Here is a 25,802-nt window from a genome sequence, read left to right on the forward strand (position 1 = left end):
TCACTTGGGACCTAATCCATAGTCGAGTTGCATCTACCAGATCTGACTTAGACATCTACATTGAAGCTATATACAAGATTATTTTTAGATTATTTATAACCCTCTCCCCATATTTCAGACATCTACCAGGCTTTTCCTAACAGGGGAAATGGTGAGATTTAGGCCACTGGTATTCCCTCTGTAGGAGAAGTGGCGCCTAAACACCACCTGTGTAAGAGCAGATATACATGAGTCACGTTTCTTGCCCACCGCAACACTGCAGCTAGCCCTTTAGCCATCTCCAGGCCCCAGATGCCTATGGCGTGAGCCTCTAGCCCTTACAGGCAGACACATGCAGCAGTAGGTGGGCACCAGTGGTCCTGCCTACACTGAGACCACACTATTCACTTTCTTTTCCTAGGTGACTGCCTGGGTGGTGTTTTCCAGGGCTCCCCGCAAGGGGAACTGCTACTGCTAAGACGGCGGCTCCCAATTCCTTCATGTGCTACAAGGCAGGGAAGGAAACAGAAGCCAACCAGTTGTGGCTGAAACTGCAACTAAGAGGGCAGTTTTTACCTCTGTTGGTTAGCAGCTGGAAGTCAGTCTCTTGATAAACCTGCTCCCAGGAATGGAAGAAAGGGGACAAAGTGCATTATTTTACCTTGGGAAACTCATGAGACTCACAGGAGTGGAGAGCAGCACTGGCCTTCCAGAGGTCAGTCAATCCATTCCACTCCTCGAGGCAGGACCAAGTATCCCTCACTGATGACCCTTGCCATCAAAGGGCCCATTCCCTCCCCCAGACAGCACCAGTTTACCTGAAGAAGCAGCTGGTGGGCTTCTGAAAAGCAGCACCAGGTGTTCAATGAGGCGTCCTGATATGTTTGCCACGTTGCATTTGACTTTTTCTCCCATTGCAAGTCGTTACCACGAGAAAAGGGGCAACAGCACTGTTGACAGCAGGTCCCATAACATGACATTAACTAAGCTTTTCACTACAGAATCTGCACATGCTGCTTTTCTGGCAAATCCAGAAGACAAAAATCTTGGCGCCGTAGAATAAAAAGCCCTGCATCACCTGCTGGGCAGCACTAAAATGAGTCTGCAGCAGCTGAGAAAAATGTGGCGGTGGAGAACAACTCCCTCTACCTAAAGGCTAAGTTCACGCAGCAAACTATCTTGGCATAAAGCATTCGCATTCAACACCTTGCTCTGACTTTCATTTGCCATGGAAATCAGTGCTCAGCATTGCTGAACTAAGGTGCTGCGGGGCCCAACTGCCTCTACTGTGGGTGTGAACAAACTGAATTTGTCTCCAAAACAGGAAAAGCTGGTGTTTGGTGCTATTTACAAGAAAGCCAGCCATAGGCCACATGGAGCTTAGTCCCCCAGTCAGGTCTATAAGTAAAACTTGTGGTTCGTACATCAAAAACAAAAAAAGTCCCATAGCTCTTCTTTTCTCTCTCTCTACCCAGCAGTGCGTCTATGCCTGGACCACCGGTATGATCCAGAACAACCTGTAGCATGGCTCAAATAGTAAAGGTACAAGAAAGCTTCTGGTTTGCTTTCTATCTCACCCACAAACTCTGAGGCTTGTCTCAGATTCTTTTGTCTTTGGAGAAAGCAGAAATGATCTTTAGCTTAAGACAGCAGGAGCCAATCCTATAGACAGAAAAGGAGCTCTACTTATATTCCCAGTAGCTGACCTGGGAGATGAACCTTGGCCTCCTGATGGGATGAATTAAGCCTAACCCAAGTGTCATCATTAAACGTGCCCAGAATATATTACCATGCGTGTGTGCATGCACACGTGAGTGTGAGTTGTGTGTGTGCATGTGAGTGACTACTAAGATCCAGCTGCACATGGCTGAGCTAAATCTGAGCTAACGCAGCCAGCCTCCCTCTGCTCACTGCCCATCGGACAACTGCTGGTGACAACTTTTGAGACTGACCTGGGCACTGCAGCTCTAAGAGGCTGGAAACCCCCCTCTTCCCCCACGTGCACCCATACATCTGTGTCCTTCCCTTGTGGGTGGGTGGCAGGGAGGGCCCGTACCATTGCTCTGACCCATGTAGCTTAGGAGCTACAAGCCCAGCATTACCATTCCTTGGAAGGTACCGAGGGCGAGGACAAAAGATGGAAAGATGCCTCTAGTCACAGTCAAAGGGGTTTATTGAGACCCAGACACAGATCATGGTACAAAGAGTCCTAGAAGCCTCCTCTGCACGTCCCCCAGTGCCAGGGCCATTCCCCGCGCAGCGGCAGTATGGCACAGAGATGCTATTCTCCTGCCGCGCCGGCTGCCTGCAAGTCTGCGAGGGGAAAGAAAGGGGAACATTGATATGGAAAGCAAGCGAGCTCAGCCCCACCTGGAAGCACTTAAGGCTCTGGGCTCCCTCATTTCCTGCCTGGGCTCCATCCCGTGAAGGCAGGCAGATGGCTGAGCGGCTCTGCCGCCAGCTCTGGCCAAGCTGCAGCCTTTCCAAGGCCAGGCCGAAAGCTCTGCTGTGTATCCGGGCAGCTCCCACCACTCTCTGCCCTACCGCAGCCTCTCTGAGGAAAACTGAAGGAGGCTTCTTGTCTGCCCGAGGAGCAGCTGGGTGAACCAGGCAGGGCAGTCAGTTTGAGGGTGCCCTTCTCCCAGTGCTCCCCCATGGCCAGGCTAGGGCAAAGGGGAGTGGCTGTGGTGAGGTGTGGGTTGAACTGCTGAAGCTTGCTCAGTCCCCCACTTTCATAGGGGGGAGAAGTGAGACTGCAGATGCTGGAAGGGGGATTTCAGTGCATTTTCTATTCCTAAAAGGGCCCTAGAGAAAGCTCCAGGGAGGTAACTTCTGTCTGCCAGCCAAAAGCAGCAGCTCTGCACGTTTCCTTCTGCCCTCTGCAGTGACCTGGGCATTGCTCATTAAGGCAGGGAAGCAGTGACAGAAAGCATGTGGCGGGATGGCTGGGGATACCCCCAGTTCCTGACCCTGATGTGCAACTTTGCACCTAAGACCGTCTTTCAGTGCACATTTCCGTGATCAGAAAGGCCAACAGCAGCAGCATGCATTGGGACCCACAGACAAGAGTGCTCCACACTGCGCATCACGCTGGGGGGTAGGGAGGGAGCAGAGGTGGGGAGGACTCATCTTTCCCTCACACTGCAGGGACTGTTAGCATCACAAGGGAGCTGGAGAGTACTCCCTTGTCTCCACCTACGCCCCTAAAGAGCCCATCACTAATCTCATCGCTGGCACACAAAGTGCGGCGGCTCCAGAGTTTTCCTTTATCCCCTTTAGCAAGGAGCTGAAGCATCCTATTCATAAACCACATTGTCACTGCCGCCCAACATCGCTCCATTGCTTTCTGCCTGTGATAAACCTGCTGGTCTCATTCAGAGCATTTCATGCCTCTGGCCTTAGCAGGGAAATTAATTATTACTGTGCTCACTGATCAGCTCCCAAGCACAAGCGTGACTCTTTAAAATGTGATTAAGTAGCACTTGCACCAGCCACTTCAAAGGGCTGCCGCGGCTAGCTCTGATGCCCTGAGCACTAGACCACATCGTCTGGTCTCCGGGCAGGCACAAGCCAGGGAGAGGCATCGCTATAGTTATCTGGATGGCACTTGCTGCAGGAGACCCTCTTATCTCTTCATCCCGTCACCAGTATCAGAAGGAGATGGGTGGGTCCGGCTCTAGTTCTCTGTGAAGCTGTACGTACCAGTTCCAGGTTCGGTGCCCTCACTCTGGGAACAGGCTGAGAGCAGGCACCAGGACTGCTGGATTTTAGACCCTGGTTTGACCCCAACTTGCTTTGCATACACAAGTGATAGCAGCTTTCTGGGCTTTGGTTTCCCCCCATGCAATGGCCCTAGCATACAGGCAGGTATAACAAGGCACTGTCGGGTCATGCCTGCCGACACGGTGCCTTGCACTCAACCATCTGCAGGCACTTCTACTTACGCTGACTAGCCATCTCCCACGACCGCTCCCTTGGAGGCACCCAGGGGTGGCGATTTCCCTGTGGGACACTGGGTGTGGATTTACTCAGCCCATGGCCTGGGTAACGGTGAAGGTGGGCGACTGCTCCCCTAGAAGCCGACCCTGCTCCCACAGAAGAAGTCTTTCCAGGGTCAGCTGTTCCCTTTCACTGGTCTTCCAGGCGGTCACTTACCAGCATCATCATACTCCACAGATTTCAGGAAGAGCCCGGCAGCTGGGGCGGTGGTGTTACGGGGGTAGGCCAGCGAGTCGCTCGCTTCCAGCAGCTCCTTTATGTGATAAGGCTTCAGCTTCCCCTGACCAACTGCTACCAGCGCCCCGACCATCCTTCACACCTGGAATGGCAGAGAAGTCAGCACTGATGGAAAATGTTAAGAGATCTTTGCACAACCCAAGGTGCTTCCAGCAAAACCCCTGGGCATATCACCTCCCCCAGTTCCCCGGTGGCACGGTTCCAGTGCACACCAGGACAGCTGAAGCTCAGCCCGCCAAGGACAGGCACTGTGTGCCTCTTGTCCTGGAAGGAGTCATGCTAATGCTCTGAGATGGGTTAAGCAGAGATGGCTCCCAGGAGGGCCAAGGAAATCCCCCGGCTGGCTCTAGTGGGGGGAGGACGGGCAAGTGGTGCATGTCACCAATAGGCGGGTTTGTCCCCAGGCAGCCTCTGCCTCGCAGGTGTTTTTAGTGCCCGCTGCTGGGGCATCTTGCTGCCACGCTGGTGGAGTGGGGGAGAGCTCCTGGCAATAGCTCCCCAGGTGAGGCCCCGGCTTCCTGCAACAGGATGCTGCTCGTCACCGCACCCTAGCATTGACCCAGGCCATGCAGGGGTGCAGGCCGAGTGGGGCTTGGACGCAGAGCAGCAGCGCCACACGTCCCTCTGTGGCAGGAAGCAGCTCGTGGCTTGCCCAGAACAAAGGCATCGTTTCCAGGCAGGGGCTTGCTTCTCTCTGACGGGCCCAAAACAAGCAAGTCAGGCTGGAGGCCGAGTCCCTGCAGCCACCAGCTTAGTACTTCAAATGCTTCTGAGCTCTGCCACTCGCTGCTTCCAGGCACCCAGCCCCACGGCATAAAGTGCGCTTGGGATGCAGCGCTACACAGAGCCCATGCAGGACCCGATGCCAAGCCTGTGCCCCTTGTCCTGAGCCTCTTCAGAAGAGGCCCTTTCCCCAGCAGAGCAGCTGGTGCAGCAATATGGGCAGTGTCTGCCTCCACCCATGTCGCCTGCTCCAAAAAGGGTGGTTTACTACTCAGCTGCTTCCTGTACTAGCAGCACCAACCCCGCCAGCGACCTGACGGCTGCCTGGCACGTTACCCGGGGGCCACTGCTGGTCTCCAGCAGCTGTATTAACTTAGCTCTCAACAGCTCAGCAGCCCGTCCCCTTGCAGAAGTGAAACCAAGGACACGCTGGGGAATTCTGCCTGCGATGTGCATCAGGTTGTTATTCCCATGCATCGCTGCCCTCAGCCGCTGCGGCAGGGGGGGCTGGGCTTTGGGTTCAGACCCCTCGCTGCAGCTCTCCCAGCAGCATCCCGGCCTGGACAGCGCAACAAGGGAGCTGGACCCGTGTCACTACTAGCAGACAAGTCTTCCCTCCTCCTCCCCTTAGCTGTACCTAGGTCATTCCCCAGTCCAGGTCATGGAAGGAAGCAGAGGGAAAAGGGGGTTTTCCATACTCCCAAGAAAGTTAAAAGGTAACTTCCCACGTACCCCGCATCACTAGCATCGCGGGCAGTCACTTCCCGGGGTCTCTGGGCAGAATGGAGATGAACCCAAACAGAACATGAAGGGTTTGGTCTGGCCCACCTTCCCCACCCCACAACCCTCAGGGTGCTCATCAGTCCCTGGAAATCAGGCCCTTGTGAGGCACCTCCAGGCAGGTGGCCCCAAGTCGCCAGGCCCTGCTAGAGGTTTTGGGTGGGAGTTCCTAAAGCCCTTGGCATTGGCCTAGCACTGCTCCCTCCAGATACATCTATGCCACATCCCTGGCATGTCCCAGGCAAGGTGCTCTCCAGCACCTGCCTGCACAGGAAAGGTGGTGAAGCCACGCAGGCCCCAGACCAAGATGTCCAGAGCGGTATCGCCCCCACCTGGGATCCTCTGCCTCAATTCTGGACTTGGCGTGTGCAAGTGCAAGCGGAAGTGGGGCAGGGGAGCAGGGCGCGCTCAGGAGTGCCCCTCCTGGAGCTGCGGGGATGTGGTGCAGGCAGCACGGAGAGCATACATACATAGGCTGCCCTTGTGCCTTAGGCAGTGCCCACCCTAGGAAGCTGGCAGCCCAAGCTGGAGGAAGCAGTGGGATGAGAACCGGAGCTCCAGCAGCAGCCATAGCCTCACAGCTCACGGTGCAGACACAGAGCTGGGCTTGCCTCGCACCTCCCCGGGGTAAAGGCCACACTAGCCCTGTGCTTCCACATGCTGCAGGACTGTCAGGCTGAAGGATGTTCTTATCCCCAGGGTAAGTCCCACCGGGGGCCATCTGTGCCTTGCAGGGAGCTACGAGACAGCCCTGTTCTGCTGCTAACAAGAAGGGAAGCTTCTGTCTTGCTTTGATGCAAAAAAATCCCCCTCTCCCTTTTGCACTGCAGGCAGCCTGTCAGCAGCATCATGGCCATCCCCGGCTCCCCCGAAACGGCTCCAGGGGAGAATTATTCCAACATCCGTGCCATCCACAGCCGCTCCCTCCCACCGCAGCCCCAGGTGCTGGCTTTGCTCTCTCAGCACAAGACTTTAATCCTTCGTTTCCCTTTGCCCACAGGCAACAATCCCAGCAGGATTCGCTGCGGTTTCTGACAAACTGCTCTAGGCAGCTCACTGTGTGAAGCCTTTCTGGACAGGCCTTCAGAAACCAAAGCCCCACGTGGCTGTTAAAGGTCCTCTGGTGTCTCCCAGAAGAGCAGGATGAGCCCAGGCACCTGCTGTTATACACGGTGATGCCCAGCTGGTCCCCTCCAGCCCACCACACTGGAGGGAGCTAGCCGTACATGCAATTAGAGAAGCATTTTAGGATAAAAACAGCTAGCGAGGGACAGTGGGATCCTCCCACAGCCTCTCTCTGCTTCAGGGATCCAGGCCCAAACAGAGGCAGACAAAGATCTCTTCTGCCTCCCCTCGCTGTTTGTTCAGCCTTCAGCCTAAAAAATGATTTTGCTTTCCAAGATGAAGCAGGGAAACCCCACGAGTTGCCCTGTTTTTTTTGGTTTTTTTGCTGAGGAGCAGATAGCTGAAGCTAGAACTCCTTAGGCCCTGAACTGAAAGGGCAGGGGACACAGAAGCACGAACAAGGATTTAAATGGGATTTTCTCCCACGTATCTGCACAGCAAAGGCATTCACAAAACAAAGCTCCCTGATTACCCCAAGTACGGCCAGCATGGCAGTGCTAGGACTTGCGGTCACATCTCCATTAAAAACCCCTTCCTCCATTGCTGTCCATGGCCACAGCGCTCTCACCTCCATCCACCCTGTGGCCAAATTGCCCACCAGCCTCTGGTCCCCGGGTCCTTCTCTGAACTTACTGGCCATGCACGAGCGCAGACCAAACCTCTGGGAAGGAAGCCGGGTGAGCAAACGGCTGCTAGGCTGCCACAGTCACTCATGCAAACTTGTACCACTCCCAGAGCAAGGCTCTCTGGGAATTTCTGGGAGAAGCCGTGTGGTGGGGTCGATGCTACGACTGCATGAAGGTGTGCATGTAGCAGAGGGGGTCTCTTCAAGCCAGTGGGGTGCAGAGCTGCAGGGCTGGCTGGTCTGCAAGGACTGGCTTTGTGTGTGTTTGGTCTGTGAGAACAGGGCTCTCCTCCAGGTGGGCCTCGTGTGGCTGATTGCAGCGTGCATCACGACCAGGTGTGAACCAGGCAGGCTTTGTTGGGGGGGGGGGCATGCCTTAAGTCAAGGTAGCCCCTTGCAAAGAGAGGACAGGGGCTGAGGGACAGACAGAGACCTGTGGAGGCAGCAGCAGCTCGTCCTGCTCTATGTTTTTGCCACATGGTGTCACTGCCGGCTGCGAATCTGCTTCGGGCTCTTGGGTTTGCCAATTCAAGAGGCTGCCGGCAGGGACCCACGCCAGCCACGTGCTTGGCTTCCACCACCACATTCACGGTACTTGGGGGCAGAGATGCCCATGCCACATGGCAAGTCTCCAGGGGCTGCTTCCTGCTCCCCTGGTAAAATCCCCCCTCCCTGCAGTGGCACAGGCCCATGCAAACGCTGGGCTGAATGCCCGCAGGGAGGCAAAGGGCAGGACTAGGTGGGACTGGGCACTGGCAGGTTTAAGGTGGATCGATTCGGGGAGCAGGCAGCCAGAACAGCCAGAGCTAGTGGGGAAATTTCCCATCTGACGCCTAAGTAGATCCTCTCGAGTTTCCCACAAATCCTCCCATGGCAGGAACCTCTGACAGGGCTGAAACGATTCCTTCCCCGTGTTACAGGCCAAGCACAAGGCTGTTTTGCTTCTGCTGTGTCAAATCTCCGGTATCAGGGAATTCCAGCAGTTTTGCTTGTCCCGGGGTGAAAACAAAGCTGGTTTGCTGTAACGGACTTGAACATGGAGGCTTGCTGTTCTCACGCATACACAACCTCTCTGCTGCTCACTGCTGCCAGAATACGACCGGCGGTGAGACCCGCAGACAGTAAATTACTCACTCTTTCCTAGCAATGAGACCCATCAAACAGCGGAGCAGGCTCTCCCCAAAGGAAGTGGCGAAAACCCCGCTCCTGAGTCATCTCAGATGGGAAAGGGTGAAGCGAGACCAGGCTGAGATAGGGGCTGTCCTGTCCTCAGGAAAGGAGCTGCAGGCTTTTCCAGCTTCCCCCTTTACGGTTCTAAGAACTCTTCCAAGCTTCAAAAGAAAAGCGAAACCCCAGGCTGTCACTGCTGGGCTCAGTGCCTTAAAAGTGAGAGAAGGCCTGTGCATCGATTTTAACTATGGAACAGCAGGGATCTGATGAGGCAGCTCAGGTGAATAAGCACTCCCATGCAAAAATGGTCCCGAACCTACAAAACCTTGGGTGCATCTACACGTGACACTTCAGTGCACATTAGTCCAAGTTAATGTGCATTACAGGTGTGCATCTACATGTGCACGTCCTTAAATGTGCATAAAAAATGGTGGAGTTAGGCTACTTGTGCCTAAATTGGATACCTGTAAATGCAGGTATCCAGTTTAGGAGCAAATAGTTAAAGTGCATTAACGCACATGTAGATGTGTTAAAGCACATTAACACTGTGTGTGCAGACCAACTTGGGACTAATTTTAGTCCCAAGTCAGTCCACATGCGGCATTAATGTGCTGTAATGCCTGCACATGTAGACGCCTGCCTAAACCCACTTAATTCGCATCAAGCTCAGGGACATTAAATTTAGGTCTACTTACATGGATGTGTAGATGCAAACTAGAGCCAATGGTCCCAATGGAGCAAACACTACTGAGACAAAGGATGCACCTGGATTCTGGTCCTTTATCACAGATTCGCTCTGCAGCCCCAAGCGCCACTGCACCTTTCAGCCTCAGTTTCTCCAACTGCACAATGGGAACGGCCTCTGCAAGGATGTTGTGTCTGCAGGGGGCTTTAAGATCCTGAAGGGGGGTGATGCAGGGGAGAGACAGGGGCTGATGTTCTCAGTGTATGGGGAACCCACCCTGCACAGTACCAGCTTGTAAAGGAAGGATTGGCTCCTGAATTGCAGCTCCCAAAACTGCAACCACCTAGAAAAAGACACAAAGACCAGCATTTAAAATCCTGCATCCCAGCTTGTCTTCCTTCAACTCCTGGACACTCAAGGAAGCAGAAGTCACTAGGAAATCACAAGCGTGCAAGAAAATCAAGGTGGAGCTACGAGTTTCCATGTCTGATTTCAGACGGCCTTGCTGATCTGGAAAGGTGAACAGCAAGGTGCTGAAGTGGGAGCTAGGCTGACCTCGCACGGTCAGTTATCTAGCAAGCCCAGCTCCCCAAAGCACATCCCCAACCCAAGCTTCCCTGTAAATCTCAGTCGATGTCATGGGCCAGTTCTGACAAAACTGGCAGATTTCGCAGTGCCGAAGGAGAAGTCACATCAACGGGAGAAATTGAAATGCTGTTTCTAAGAGCGAGCAGGACAGGACCCATCCACCACCCAGCAGGACAGGACCCGTATCTCCTCCCCAGCTCACGTCCTTCCTGGAACCTGAAGGGCGCCTGCTACACACAGCACCAGGTGTAGGAGGAACACAAGAGATGGCAGGGCATGCTCTCTGCTCAGCATGCATGCAGCTCTCTTGGTTACTCTCTGGCCAGCACCATCAGGGTGTGTGGTGAGAGGATGGGTCCTATCCATACCCAACAGCGACACACACAGAATCATGGAAAATGAGGGTTGGAAGGGAACTCAGGAGGTCATGTCTAGTCCACCCCTCTGCTCAAAGCAGGACCAGCCCCAACTACATCATCCCAGCCAAGGCTTTGTCTAGCTGAGTCTTAAAATGGAGCTTCCTCCACCTCTCTGGGTAACCTGTTGCAGTGCTTTACTATCCTCCTAGCAAGAAAGTTATTCCTAATCTCTAATGTAAACTTCCCTTGCTGCAACTTGAGCCCATTGCTCCTTGTTCTGTCATCTGCCCCCACTGAGAACAGCCCAGCTCCATCCTCTTTTGAACCACCCCGCAGCGAGTTGAAGGCTGCTATTAAATCCCATCTCAGTCTTCTCTTCTCCAGACTAAATAAGCCCAGCTCTCTCAGCCTCTCCTAGCAGGTCATGTCCCCCAGCCCTTGAACCATTTTTGTTACGCTCCACTGGACATGCACGCAATGTAGCCCCCAAAAAATCATTTCTGCACAGGCAAGGCCTAGTGATGGAACAGGGAAAGGAAAGGATGCAGGGCAGGAGGGTAGGGGGGTCAGCAGGGGATTGGCAAGTCAGGAGCAAAGGGCATAGGGGTATGAGATAGAGCCAATGGGGCAGTCCAGCTTGGCAGGGGAGGTGGTGCTGTGGGTCTGGACAACAGCAGTTGTGCTGGCTTGGGTCTGCTTCCTGGCAGGAGTAATTTCAGCCTGTTACCATCCTCACTCCCACAAGAAATAATAAAGCACACTCAATCCATCACACGCATGTATTGACTCCAATGCATGGACCTAACAAAAGGACGAACAGCAAATCATTGCCAGACACAGCAGGCTTCTTCCTCAAGGCCCAGCGCATTGCAGCATTTGCCCTTTCCTGCTTGAACACAGGTGAAGTGGGGGGTAGGACCTTTCACACCTAGACCCTGCAATGTGGAAACAAATGCAGGTGCTCTGGAACCAATTCCCTGCCTAGTGAAGCAATTAAAGATCAAGGGAAAGCCTCTTCCCTCTGCTCAGGGGATTACTTCAGGCTGATGTGCTTGAGGGTGTTAGATGGTCCCCTGCAAAGACGGGAAGAGTCTGTTTTTGAATCCTACATCCTCTCTGCCTCCCTTTGGACAGGACCTGGGCTCCCATCCCCACTCCAAAGAAGCCAGAGTGGTGCATGGCAGAGCCGGAAGGGGAAGGGGACATAGGGGGGAGTATGGCATTCACTGGCAGGGCTGGATGGATGTTTCTAAGGCAGGGCATTTCAGGTCAGTTGGCTGGCTGGGAGAACCTTGCCCCCTTCCTGAGCTGTCCAGGGCATGTCAGAGCTGGTCTACCTGCTTCTCAGAAGCGCTAAAAACCAGCCTCCCCTCCCATGGGTGATAAACTGCTTTTAGCATCCCTGCTATTAAGCAGCTCATGTCTAGGTGGGGGAGGGGGGGTCCCACGACCTATATGTCTGCTGTAGCCTGAGCAGGCATCTCCCAGGAGGATGGATAAAACACGTTCTGCTTCGGAAGATGCAAAATGGGCCTTAATTGAAGACTTTTACTTAACAGCAGGTGCCGCAGCCCTTATGCACAATTTTAACTCCTGGCATCTTGAAATGATGGGGAGTGGAGGAGGACTACTTGCAGTAGCTAGAAACACCATCCATCACTAAGCCAAGTCAGATCTCAGGGGCTGACTCTTCCCTTTCGCCCCCATGCTGCTCTCTGTTTTCAAGCACACACACATTGGATCAGGCACTCGAGCCTGGGAAAATGATGGCTCCGTTCAAGTGATGGAGATGGGCTGAGGGGGGCAGCTGCACTGGCCACGGTGCTCAGGGAAGTGGTGCTGTAGCTGAAGGAAGGAGGGGATATGACAGAAGCGTGCCAAATAACAAGTGGAAGAGGTGGTAGCAATGGAAATGGCTATTCTTTCCGTCTCACGATGCAAAAGGAGGCTACACGAGCTGCAAAAGCAGCATGCCCCAAGCTGAGCAACAGTGTTGTCCACCTGATGCACAACCAGCCAGTGGAAATCACTGCATGGGGTATCGTGTGGATTGAGAGGCAGCATGGGATTCAGGAAGGAATTAGACACTGAGACAGGTAACCAGGATAGCCAGCACTACTGATTTCCAAAGCAGAGTTTGGGAAGGAATAAACTTCCCCACTGTGTGGCATAGGCTAAGCTCCTGGGAGAAACCTTTCTGGGTGCACATAGACCAATAGATGCCCCCCACCTCCCGACACCTGTGATGCAGCTGGTGCTGGCCACTGTCACGTACTAGGAGTCCTGGTCCAGCTTGAAGGTCTTTACCTATGTCTTCAGGACCTAGCCTCACCCTGGCCCTCCCAGGAGATGCGGCTGTGGGTGCTGGACCAGGCACAGCCAGCGCTCCCAGGCTGTCTGCCGACCCTTCTGCCACTGCTGTGTTACATGGGCCATGCTTTGAAGACCAAACGTCTCCATGAACTTTGGGGCCAGGGGCAACAGTCCTGCCGGCAGCCGAGGCAGGCTCAAGTGCTGACTTGCAAAACCCGCTTGCAATCAAATGGCAAAAAATGGTTCCTACCTGTCAAAGCAGCCTGGGATGCAGCCTCCCAATAAGACAAGCTAGTCAGAGGCTGTCAGCATGCTGTCAGGCCAAGGAGGCCTGTTTACTTCCAAACAAGCTGAACTAAACAGTTTGCCTCTAATGGCATCTCGCTAGCATCTCATCAGTCATTCTGGAGGTGTCTGACCACCCTGGACCAGGGTGTGCTCTGCTGCCAGCTCTCCAGTCTCCCCACGTAAGCACTGAGCCTTTCTTAAGTATTTATTTCTAAGTAGATAGATCCCAAAGAAGGAAAGGAAATGCCTGGATATCCATCCTGCCAAGTGTTAGGTCTGCCAGATGATGCGGACAACCGCTACAACCTTGAACAGCATACGCTCAGTGACCCCCCGGGACTGGAACCATATGGCTCGCCGGGGTGTTGAATTTTCCACGACAGAGCTTTCCCCCAACCGCTGTTTAGATGGCAGATGAGTTACATGACTGCTAATGGAAACAAGGGAGCTGGAATATAATACTTCCATCTACCCTTTGTACTTCATCAGATTGCTCTGGCTTCACATCTGACATCTCAGTCCTACTAAATCCCCAGTTGTCCACAGAGCCTTCCAGAGCAGGCAAGAACTGCACTGGTATCCCAAGCAGTGATTTTTTTTAGACCTTTTTTTTATTTATTTGTCATGCAGCAATAACATTAAGAAGGGGCTATTTTCTGGACTTTTTGCACCCTCTGACAATTGCCCAACTCTTTGAAAATGAACAAGGTCCACCAAACCAGATCCTCGCACTCAATCTGCAACACCATTTTACTGTTACTCACTTCCATGTGATACAAGGCCCCCTACTTCTACACGCAGGCTGACCACTAGTTAGCTGGCATCAACCATAACCATCTTGCCTGCTAGATAGGCAGGCAAGGTTCTTTGGGGAGAAATGGTATCTTTTATTAGACCAATTAAATAGTTGGTCTAGTAAAAGATATATTAGATAAATAGTTGGTCTAATAAAATCACATCTCCCCAAAGAACCTTGCCTGTCTATGTCCTTAGACCAACATGGCTACAACCAACAACCCAGCTAGACAGGTATTTCCCTCACCCTCCCCTGAAGCAGCTGGTGCTCTCCATTAAGCTAGATGAATTGCAGTGCTTTAGTCTGGCATTTCGGCTATTCCCTTGCCACTGGAGATACACCTCCATGGTTTCCTGAAGCTGAAGAGCTTGCAACAAAGACAGGAGGTAGGAATCAATGCCTGTAGGCAAAAAGGGGTAAGTAGTTTTGTCCCTTCCCCTCTGCCTTCCTCGAGAATTCAAGATTTGAAGGACGAAAAGTAGTCAGAATTTCAGCCTGCTGAAGAAAGTGGAAAGAGAGCAAAGATATGGGGAGGAAAAAGCCTGAAGAGGCTGACGAGGGAAGCAGAAGGAAGTGGGGAAGGAAGCAGCATGGGACGATGGAGAGTGCAAGTCCCTTTCATTCCAACCTTTGCTGCGGGAGACCTGGCTGGCCCTCTCCCGTTCTCTGGAGACGTGCAGAAATGCTCCCTCCGCCTCTGATTTCTGCTTTAGGGCACGGGGCTCTCTGCATTGTCAGCCATTAATTGCTGCCCAGACCAACGAGCCTAAGAAGCAGGTGGTACAGATGAGCATCTTACTCACAGAGCAGCACCAGCACAATGAAAGCAGCGCATGCCTGGGTCTCTCTCGAACAGCTGGATGCCAGGGCCCTGCTGCCCACACCTTCCCACATGGCTCAGGGCTCCTGCCTGCAGAAGGGACTATGCTGTTCTGCCATGACCTCGAACATCTAGCCAGGACAGCCCCTTTGCTCTGTGCAGACAGGCAGACATCTGCTGATCTCTTTGGAGCTATGGGGAGAAGAATGAGCAACACCAAGAGCTAGGAAACGGGCTGAGCCACAACCTGTGGGACCTCCAAATAGGGTCTTGCAGCCCACTCCTTATGTCAGAAACCTCATGCTGTGAGCCCGGGGCAGAGCAGGGAAGAGACCCCAAGAGTCTCGTCTCCTGGCCCCTGCTCCGACCACCGAGCAAGGCTCCTTCCCAGAGCAGGGCCAGCTTTAATAACTCCCAGCTGGATGGCTATCACTAACGCGCCGCATGTGACATCTGTAATTTTAATGTACGTTTCTCAGCCGCCGGCACGAAGGAAAAAATACAGCCAGGAAATTGCAAATGAAGAATCTTGATACCTAATGAATTGAGGCCATTTAGCAAATAACCTCTGCCAGACTAAGCCTGGAAGCAGAACCCAGACTCTTGCTGCAAGACTGCACTTCCCTGGCCCACATTTCAAACCCCATTAGGTGAGTGCTACATCACTGGCACGCTGCCCTCAAGGATCCCTCAGATGTAAAACTGCACCCTTCCCCTTCTCCTCACGCAGACAGCCAGTGGCTGCACTCCCGGTCTGTAACTTCAAACACATGCTTGCCTCCACTTGAACCCTTTCAGCTGGTAGCAACAGTAGGTCCCTTATCCTGGGCCCAGAGAGGGCAATGCCACTCTTTCCTACTCTCAGCACTGGCAAAGGAGCTCCCATCATGGGTCAGCAAGAGAGAGGGGATGAAGCCAGAAATCCTGACTCTCCCAGCTGTAACCTGCCTGCATTGGACAGGGTTTACCGCCCATTTCCAGCAAGGGAAATGGGCCTGCTGCCCCCTCGTGCTCTGATGTGCTTAGCTGGCAAGGGAGCTAGCAAGGCATGGGGGAATCGAGCCTGGAGCAGCCACCTCCAGAGGGCTGGATTGGCTCCCCTATTGGCGCTGCTAGCAACAAGCACTCAGCAAGGCAAGCGAGCGTGGATGAGTGCTGGGAGATGCACGCTCCGATGCTGCTACAGATCGGGTCCGTGGCGGAGGCTAAAAATAGAAAGAGCCCAGGAGGCAGAGACAGAGCGCAGGCAGCAGCGCTGGGGAGCCTGCGAGACAGGAAGCTAAGCTGCAGGAAACCACGGCTGGGCCTGTGGGGCCAGCCACAATGAAGGGAAGGCTGGAGACAGGCAGGAGGATGAGCTTGTGGTCTATGGACTTTGGGAGGAGGGGTGAGTCCCAGCTCTGCCACCAACTCCCTGTGTGACCTTTGGCAAGTCACTTGATCACTCCCATCCTCCATGCCCATCTGTAAAATGAGGGTATGGCCCTGACTTCTCTGTCTATTCTGGCCCCAAATCCAGCAAACTGATCACTGAAGGAGATTTCAATCTGTGTTTCAGACTAAAGGAGGACTCAGGCTGTGAGCTATCCTGGACAGGGGCTGTCTCTGCTGGGCAGAAATAGGAACAACTTAGCAAGAGGCAGGGATTTACTGGGCATCAGGTGCATGCATTTACCCAGCAGTTACACAGAGTTTAACCCCAGAAATGTAATGTTCTTTTGTTAAGTCACAGAGTCATAGAAAATGAGGGTTGAAGGGACCTCAGGAGGGCACATCTAGTCCAACCCCCTGCTCAAAGCAGGACCAGCCCCAACTAGATCATCCCAGTCAAGGCTTTGTCTAGCCGGGTCTTAAAAACCTCCAAGGATGGAGATTCAACTACCTCTTTGGGTTGCCTGTTCCAGTGCTTTACTACCCTCCTAGTAAGACAGTTTTTCCTAATATCCAACCTCAACTTCCCTTGCTGCAACTTGAGCCCATTGCTCCTTGTTCGGTCATCTCCCCCACCGAGAACAGTCCAACTCCATCCTCTCTGGAGCCGCCCTGCAGGGCGTTGAAGGCTGCTACAGAGGTAAGGGTGGACACAGGGGCAGCTGTCTTGCAGTAAAGCCCTGCTCCCTTTAACACCCTGATACGTTTTTGGCATGGTTGTGCCCTCGTGTGTCTGTACAGCAGCAGGCAGGGTCTCAAATGCAGCCTCCAAGTGCAACTGGAATACAAACAGCAGCACCTCAACCCCTCCACCCTTAAAGGGGTACAAACTTCTTGGTTTCCCCTCCCTTTCCAGTGTCTATCTGACATTAGCCTGGCTGACATCCTACAAGAGGCTGTGCCCCAAAGGTACCACGAGGTCTCACACATCGGCCCACCACCGACCCTGGGTGGCAGGTGATGGTCAGCACTCCTACCCTCCTGGCTCTTATCGCTAATGATGGGGGACTTTGAGGAGCCAGCGAGAACCACGCCGTGCCCTCCTTGGCTCCCTGAGATTTCTAACCAGGCAGATCAGGCAGCACAGAGGGATTGAGCTCTGACCGTCTGCTTGGGGGACAGGCAGGGATTAATCAGATCCGGAGCTGGCTTTGGGGACTCTCTGGGCAGGCCCTCCTGCTCATGGGGACAGCGTGCTCGAAGGCAAGGGGGTGACACCCAAGGGCTGGACACAGGCAGCCTCGGGCCCTGCCCTGCAGCACAGCAGACCTATGGTGGCGCTCCCATCTCTGCCTTTGATTTTCACCCTAGGAGAGCGCTGAGCAGGGAGATATTGCATTTCAGGTCCAGGGCAAGGAGCAGGCGGGTTTGGCGTTCGGCTCCGATAAGGACGAGGACGGAATTCAAAACCATCCCGACGGCCAGGGGAGAGGAGAGACAGGGCAGGGAGCCCTGCTAGCAGACAAAACAAACCTTTTCCCCTCTTCCCAGACCTTCAGCAGGATCCATCGCCGCCAAGCTTGAGATGCTCACAGCAGAGGCTCCCTGGCTCTCCGCTGAACCACAGCTCCCAGCTCCCCCATCTCCCTGCAGCGTTCGCTGCTCCCAACAAGGGCTCTTGGTTCTGGGGGTGCTGTTTCTATTGCATTAGCTAGCCCTTCCCTGCCCGGGCTGGGGGCTGAGCGACTGACCAGAGCCTTGTGCTTTGAAACGGTTTCATCCTTTGCGGCTGCACTCTCCTCTGAGACAGCAGGGCTTTGCCAGGCACTCAGGACCTGCGTGTCTCTCTCCCTGCAAGCCCCTGCTAAGCCGCAGCACTGGCGTGGCCTGCAAGGCCATTATAAATCTTGGCCTGCAACAACGAGGGGGTGGAAACTGCCGTGAATCAGGAGAACAAAAGCAAACAGGACAAGGGGAAGAGGGAAGAGGCAAGTCGGGGCCATGAATAATCCAAGCTGTAATCATCTGCCCAAATCCAGGAGGGACCGCAGCCTGGACAGCACTGTTTTGGGCTGGGCCAATGAATTATAACAGGATTTGGCCTATTCTGCTGCCAAGCATGGAACTGAGTGTGTGGTAACTATGAACTGGGGCCGTCCAGAAGCCATCTGAACAGGATGCAGCCTGTGAGTGCTATAAACCAGTGCCCCGACATGGCAATGCCCACAACGCCCGTTCTGAGAGCATCGTCTTTACACAACGCTTCCAGTTTCCCTCAACCTCTTCTCTTGCCTCAGCCTGGCTGCGTGTTTGCTACCTCCTGAACCTCACTGTCACCAGCGCTTGCCCAGACTCCATGCAGATCCTGGCTGCATGCCGACTCACACAAGGCAACGTGGCTGTGCCGAGAGCCCTGCCTTTGCAAATTTACTGCCCTGCTCTGTATCCATTGAGGCAACATGTAGATCATCTGGACTGCTCTCTGCCGTAAAAAGCAGCAGCCAATGTGAATCAAACCTAGGAGTCCTCAGCCCTTGTAGCCTAAGTTCAGACCTAATCTCCAGCCAGCCCCAAGGCAGGCAGAGACGTGTCACGCAGGAGGACCAAGGAAACGAGCTGTCCTGCCAAGAAGCTGGGATGCAAACTGCAGCCGCGCCGGTTCGGTCAGCCGCTGAAGTGGGGAGGCGAATGCAAAGCGCAGGGGAAGGCTGCAGCCTCTTTGACTGGACACTCTCTGTGTTTTGCAGAGCGAAGCACGGCGCACCTGCCCCAGAACAGCTACTGCAGCAAATAGAGCTGCTATTATGTTCTTCATTATAGCCCATGCCTGGCTGAACATCTGCATAAGTACCGCCAGCTGGGTGGCTGATAAGCAGAGACAGGCAGACTTCACCGGATCCCTGGGATGCATAAGAAAGGGGCTTTTCCCATCTACCTGATTAATTGCCCCTGGCTAGCGGAAGAGACGAGTGCCAGCCCCCGGTGGCAGACAGGAATTTGGAAATCTCAGTGCGGCTCTAAGAGCTCCTCCCTGGCAGCTGCAGGGCAGAACGATGCCATTCTGCACTAGAGCAGCTGCAGTCTAAACTGCATCCAAATCCAGTGCTCAGTAACCGTCCAGCTTGGCTTGAGGCCATGGCCCCAGTGAGGAACCTCTGTGCGACAGTCAGAGCAACAGCAAGGGGCAGCTTTCCCCAACAGGCCTCAAGGTGCATGGCTTGCAGGTGGAGCATCCCCCCAGAGCCGGCACTGACCCACGGCTCCAGCAGGAGGTTGGAGCGTGGCTGTGTCACAGGAGAAGCCTCTTGCAGAAGGGATGGGAAGTCACAGTCACTTGCTTTTTGGTGAAGGCAGGGGCCTTAACTTCAGTGTTGTGGTCGAGTGGGATGACAGCCCCACTTTCCGCCTGTCCAAACTCTATAGTTTCTGCTGTCAGTAGCGTTGTTATTTTATTTAATGTACGCCATTTCAGCATATTGTTTCAGCCATCTTATGGCGATATTGTCACCAATGTGAAGAGGTGGAAGGCCACCAGGTAGCGTTGTAAATGGACACGAGTCAACAATGTGGGACATGGTTTGAATTTGTCCACAAGGGTATTTGTTGTTATTGCAAAGGTCCCCATTGGTATAGATCTGAGGCACGGTGACCCTATCTGGTTTGAAAATGGTTGACAAGTGCCCAGTAATGGCGTGGCCAGTTAAATCCAGGTTGACTAACTGTAGGGTCAGAGATGATGCCGTGACTGATTGGTGCTTGTGCTGACCATTGTTCGTGCCATCAAGTAAGGAAAAATCAAAGGATTTTGAAAGGGTGGACCATATTGGGTGTCTTAATGAGAGCTGAGCTATGGGTGAGTGCAGTATGTCCCAATGCACTGGCAGCGTAGGAGTATCAAGGAGCCTGGCTAGTAAATTTATTTTAGCATTTGTGCAGTGGAGAGGGAAGGGGGCAATGTTACTGAGGACTGGTAACCATGGGGCACAATGTGCCTGAGAAAACGCATTGCAGCATGCAGTTGGGTGTCCATTAGTTTGCTGTGCAATGACCAAGCCCATAGAGGGGTGCAGTATTCTGCACCTGAATAACACAGTCTGAGAGCAGACAAATGAATGTCAATAATGTTTCTCCTAGCCAACCAGTAGCATTTTGTTGAGCTTCCACTCACAAATTAAAGTCACCTCATCTACCCTGGAGATGTGGGGTGATGAGCAATCCCCACTGGATCTGTACGGGTGATTTCTACTGTTGCCAAGGGCTTTGGGTGTCTTAAATTTCACTTCTCTTACCCAGGCGTACAATGGTTCACAAAGATGGAGCAAGGTTACGTGATCACCGCAGGCTTTGGGGAATGTGTTTCATCACTTAGCAATTTGTGCTGCAACCTCCGCACGCTGCTGGAAAGGCCGGAGCAAGCCTGTCAGCAGACTGATTGACATGCAGAGGGAATCCATATGCCTGCAATGACAGAGGCATTCCCAGCCAGGGGTGAGAGCCTGGGATATGGCTAAACTGAGACTGGTTCAGTCATCAGTCAATACAACATTCCTCTTCCTCCCTGAATCCTGCTGCTTGCATAGTAACAGCCCCTGCAATTAGGTTCAAAAAGCGATTGGGGGAAGCACTGATGGTGCTTGAAACAGAGCCTGCCTTGGCCCATTCCCCCATATAGGTTCACAACCCCCTCCCCACAGAGGCCAAAGGCCCAGAGCTCGCAACCAATCTGTGTATACAACTCGGTGCTCGGGAGCTAAGCTTCAAGAGCAAACCTTCCTTCTCTGCAGAGACACAGCACCCAGCGCACACAGCACAAGGCTCTGCAGCAAGCCGGAGCATACAACCCGGCTCCGAAGAGCGCGCACGCAATGCAGCCCACGCGCGTTCAATGAAAACCAAACATAGCAGAGGGATCCAGTATCCGGCACGGTCCACGGTACAAAATGCAGTGTGTGCTTAACTCGGGTTGAAGCTATGATGAAGATAAGGCTACCTGGGCTTTAGCTTGGGCCTAACAGATTGAGTTCAACCCCAGAACTCCCTGTAGGTTCAAACCCAAGCTATCAATCTGAATTAAAGCCCACATTACCTTGACTTTACTGCTATTTAACCCAGGCTAGCTAATTTGAGTTCAGACATGCCTTCTGTTCTGCATACATACCCCTATCTCCCAAAAGTTTATGAGAAAGCTCATCTTGAAGAGGCTTTTAAAATGCACGAGGAACACCTCGACACAGCTCTAAAAGCTTCTCTCCTGCTGCTCCTCTCCAGCTCACACCATGAGATTGGGGGTTGATGGCAGGAAAGAGCTGGTATCTAAAAATGTTAAAAAAGAGGTCTTGAAACATCCACAGTGCTACAGGAGGACTTGGGCAGGGACAAAGTCTCCCGTGGCTATCTTGCGTAGGCATTGTGTGTGTGCGCAAAGCCACGTGATACATGGCCTCTCTTGGTGAACTTCCCCAGGCAACCAAGTGCTGCCAGAATCCACTCAGTAACTCTTGATAGCTGATCTCGGTGTGCAAGTGGCTGTTATTTCTCCATGGTCTCTTCCCACACCCTTGCAAAATGCTTGGTATGTTGGGCGGCTATGGAGATTTGGACCATCTGTGCTTTAGGCAGATGGGGGTGGGAAGAAAGTATGGCCACCACCAGAAATTCATTTGGCTGGTTCCTCTCTCCTTTGGGCCAGCCCAGAACTGCCTGGGTTTGCAAGTCACTGGACAAGGAGCCTCCTGTGACACATTCCCATGCAACCCAAGAGAGAAGAGGCAAGTGGGAGAAGTCACGTGCAGGCCCATAAGGCATTGTCAGGGCATTGCTGTGCTGAAGGGTGGAGAGGGCTGCTTGGAAACATTTGCGGATGGGAACAGCAAGACACTTTCTAACAGGTTTTATAGACAAATTGCAGCTAACATCCCACAGTGATGATGCATGTCTGCTTATCCAACTTCAGCTCCTGCCCCCAGACTTTTGCTCATATCACTAATGCCCTTGCGCTTCTATACAACTCGTACTTTCTCTTCACATAGGTGTGTGGTGCATATAGTCATGCACTTGCTGAACATGTGTACGCTGCATGTGCAATTTTAAATGCATTAAGAACCTGATCCAGCAAAGCACTGACATCATTAAGATCTGTCCTAATCCAAACTGGGGCTTTACATACCTGTATTGAAAACCTTCCCCATATTGCTGGGGACCTGTGCTGGGATTGCCTAAGAAACTTAAACTCCCAGATCAGAACTAGGGGATGCCTTGTACTCAGTCAAATAGGACAAATAAGGACAACATCAATATCAAGCTACAGAAATTACTCTCTACACCTACAGACCTGAAAGAAGAACGAGCCCTTCTGTCAGTTTTCAGAGCTTGTCTATAGATTTTGCTAAGAAGAGCTTGCATTCTCAATTAAGCTAAATGAGAGGATTTGAAACACGCTCCAGCGGTGGTTCTCAACCTTTTTAGATATGAAGCACCTGCTGATATACTTGAGCCACCCTTCAGAAAATGCCAGCTCTTAGTTTTCATTTTCTCTGACTGCAGCAAAACACCAGGAGCAATTCTTCTGTTGCAAAGCACTCAGAAAGCCCACAATGGGGCAAAATGTTTTTAACACTTTGGATTCCTGCTTGAAATCTCTGGGTTTACTTTGAATCAAGTTTGTACACCTAACAGTACTAACACTACATGGCATCCCACAGATTTCAAGGCACCCAGGATGTCACAGCACCCTGATGGAGAATCACTGACCTAGGGGAAGAATCTGCTTCTCCATTAAATTCTCTGGACTTTTCCCATTTTTTGTCATCAAGGAGAACTTTCTTTTTCTTGCTGATACCACTCATCATTCTGCTTATCAGCAATACTCTGGGCTGCAGCACCCAGCACCTTGCAATGAATATTGCATATTCATCGACAAACAGGTGATGGAACGGTTACTCCCAAGGAATAAGTGATGGGATGAAATCTCCAACATGGCTTTGCATTCAGGAGGGTTTCATACAGATGAAGCATTAACTTTACTTCCACTGTTGCCAGACGATGCAGAGTTTGATGGAAGGAACCGTTCCAACAGTTGCCCTTTGAGACAGACAAGCGGTCAATTCAGAGGCTCGGTTTTAGTTTGGAAGCGAAGGAACAAATAGAAAGAAAAGCTGCATTATTTGACTGGGAGATGATGGTTTATCATTCTCTGTATTCCACCCTTCGAAAATAAAATAAATCTCCTTAGACTAGTCTGAAAATCTCTTTATATGCTGTAAACGGACGCCCGGGCCTCTCTGTGCAAGTTCAAGTCACAGTGATACATCAATAAAGAAATGCACCCAGCTGCGCTCTCATTTATGGACATAGCTCAATGTTTGGAAGTGGTGAGTACTGAGTTTTGCTTCTCCACCTGTCCCCCTAGGGAACTGTTTACAGATTAACTTTCACTGTTACCAAAACCAGCCCTCCCTGGCCACGTGCAGAATTCTGTATCTTCCCTAAAGCAAAAAAATAATATTAAGACTGATCATTAACTCTGAGCTCTTCAAAGGAGTCTAAGGGAATTAAACACCTAAATCCCAATGAAATCAGCTTCTTTTCAACAGATCCTAAATGCTCATTAAATAAATTAACAGTGCAGCATTGTGAAAGTGACTCATCAAATAACACAAGCTTGACTCTGTGTCAACAGGATATGGCAGAAGTATCCCTCCAGCCACGAGTTTGATGTTTCTGCTCCAGCTTTTAGGTTCGCTCAAACTATTTTGGCAACGCATGGGATGGATTGTAGCAAGTTATACTAGAAACTGCCAAGTCCCTTTTCAAATTGAAATCAGCAGGGCTAGATTAAAAACAAGCGCACGCACACACAGAGAAAAAGAGCTGACCCACATTAGAAACTCACAGGTTCACAGATCGGAGACGAGAGAAGCAGACTGGAAGAGTGCATTTGCTCATGAAGAGCTCCATACCACCAGAGTAAGGCAGCTCCCAGCTCCCCAAGTTACCTGCTAGCCTGGTTACTTTTACAACACAGTATGTGGTGCAAGCACACTAAGGCAAGGGTGAGCAAAATATGGTCCATGGGTCAAATCCGGCTTCCAACTGATTGGATCTGGCCCATGGGTGAGTGCCTGCCAATTGACTGTATCTGACCCGCGGTGCTCTGCATGGGGCTGAGCCCTACGCGCTCCTGCCTGGGGCAGCTCGCACTGCACTCCCGCCTGCCCTGGCCCCAGCCCTGCCAGCGTGCAGCTTCCCAGCGGGGCTGCTCCGGGTTCTGCTGCAGCCGCCTCCGTACTGCTCAGCTCCCCCAGCCTCCAGTGGCTCCTCCTGCCCCTGCTTCTCCACTCTGGGCAGCGGGCAGCACAGGGAAGCTGTGGGAGCAAGTAGTGGGCAGCAGATGCCCAGCTAGGTTGGAGGAGATGGGGGACAAGCTGCAGCCAAACAGTTTGTGCCCCAGCTTGCAGGGCTCCAGCTCAAGCTTTCAGCCACCTTCCACCCACAGAGCTGCAGCTGCAGCTTTGCCCCTGCCTAGGGTGGCTCAGTAGGGACAGGAGGAGGAGGCGAGGAAGCACTGGAGGTGTGGGGAGCTAAGCAGTACCCAGGTGCTGCAGCCCCGCTGGGAAGCTGTGCACACTGGCCAGGGCCAGCGGACACAGGTGGGAGCGCAGTGTGGGCTGCCCCAGCCAGGAGCAGGTGGAGCTCGGCCCCACGTGGAGTGCTGCGGGGGCAGCCGCAGACCGGATGGGGGGGTGCATGGACCTCACCTGCACCTGCACCGGCCAGGTGACCTCTGCTGCATGTGGCCCCTCTCCTCCTCCCCCATCTGTGACTGGCTCCTGGGACGTAGCTGCCCCACAAACACATCAAGCCCCCCCCCCCAACATACAAGAGTAAGACTCTACTTTGAGCTGTTATCCAATCACCTCTATATACACTACTCGAAAAACATAAATCAGGACAAAAATTATTTTTTGAGATAACATTAAAATACGTTACAGTAGATATTTGACTTTTTTTGTATATGATTTTTTTAAACCTATAATTTGTTAAAATGATTATCTTCTGAAAGATTTTATGTGTGAGGCCCTTGACAGTTCACTAAAATTCATTAAGCGGTCCTGCAGCCGAAATAATTGCCCACCCCTGCTCTAAGGCATGTGGTTTCGCAGTGGGGATCCTAGAGACCTGGGTGTTTCACCCTGTAGTGCTGTTCCTGAGCATACACATCATGTCCTGCCGGGAGGAGTGAGAGGTGGCAGTAATGGTGCAGCCTGATAGAGCCCAATCCTATTTGGGTTAACCTACCTGACCCAGGCAACAGCTACGGTCTTACTTATCTTGCACCCTATGAAAACAAAGGCAAACCAACTTGCACCAGGAATCTTTTCAAGGTGGTTTGAGGCTTCCCTCTTTAAAAGCAGAGGATGAGGGATGCAAAACCCCCACACGTTCTGATGTCTGGAGTCGAGCACACAGCTGACCATCCCAGGGGTCTGACTCATCAGCAAACCTGGTAAATGGTATGATGAATGAAACAGCAGGCTGTTCCCTCCCAGCCTGCAATGCAAACAAGGGGGTGGGAAAAAGCTGCTAAGCATGCACTCAGATGCTGCTTGCAAGTGTCCTTAGTTCTTTCTCTGATGCCGCTGGCAACGTGTGTTACTGAGGCAGAGAGCGAGAGACAACAGTGGACTATTTGCAAGCAGCAGTGAGTGGTCAGCAGTGCTCAGAGGATGGTACTTACTGGTACCGACGGCTTGGAGGGTAGTGGAATCTACTGGAGGGTCTCTCTGCAAAGCTGGGGGCTTCCTCCTCCTCTGAAACCAGGAAAATATGGCTATGAAACACAAAACAGCACAGTTTGCTTTTGAAAGACAAACCAATAAGAGTGAAAGAAAGCACCTTCCTCTGCTGAGGAGGATCCCACTCTCCCTAGGGGAAGGGCATTTAGG

The 25,802-nt window shown here is 52.5% G+C and overlaps 1 protein-coding gene across 1 annotated transcript in view; it reads right to left on the bottom strand.

The window, feature by feature from the left end:
• Positions 1 to 221: 221 nt before the first annotated feature.
• Positions 222 to 25,802, bottom strand: part of PUSL1 (pseudouridylate synthase-like 1) — a 57,412-nt gene continuing 31,831 nt past the window's right edge. The window contains 3 exon segments of the mRNA XM_019541739.1: positions 222 to 2,292; positions 4,135 to 4,297; positions 9,612 to 9,666. Of these exon segments, the coding sequence (XP_019397284.1) occupies positions 2,261 to 2,292; positions 4,135 to 4,297; positions 9,612 to 9,666 (250 nt within the window). The 3' untranslated portion in view covers positions 222 to 2,260.

Source organism: Crocodylus porosus, unplaced genomic scaffold, assembly GCF_001723895.1.
Source record: "Crocodylus porosus isolate Cpor-Errol unplaced genomic scaffold, CroPor_comp1, whole genome shotgun sequence".
Classification (NCBI taxonomy): Eukaryota; Metazoa; Chordata; order Crocodylia; family Crocodylidae; genus Crocodylus; species Crocodylus porosus.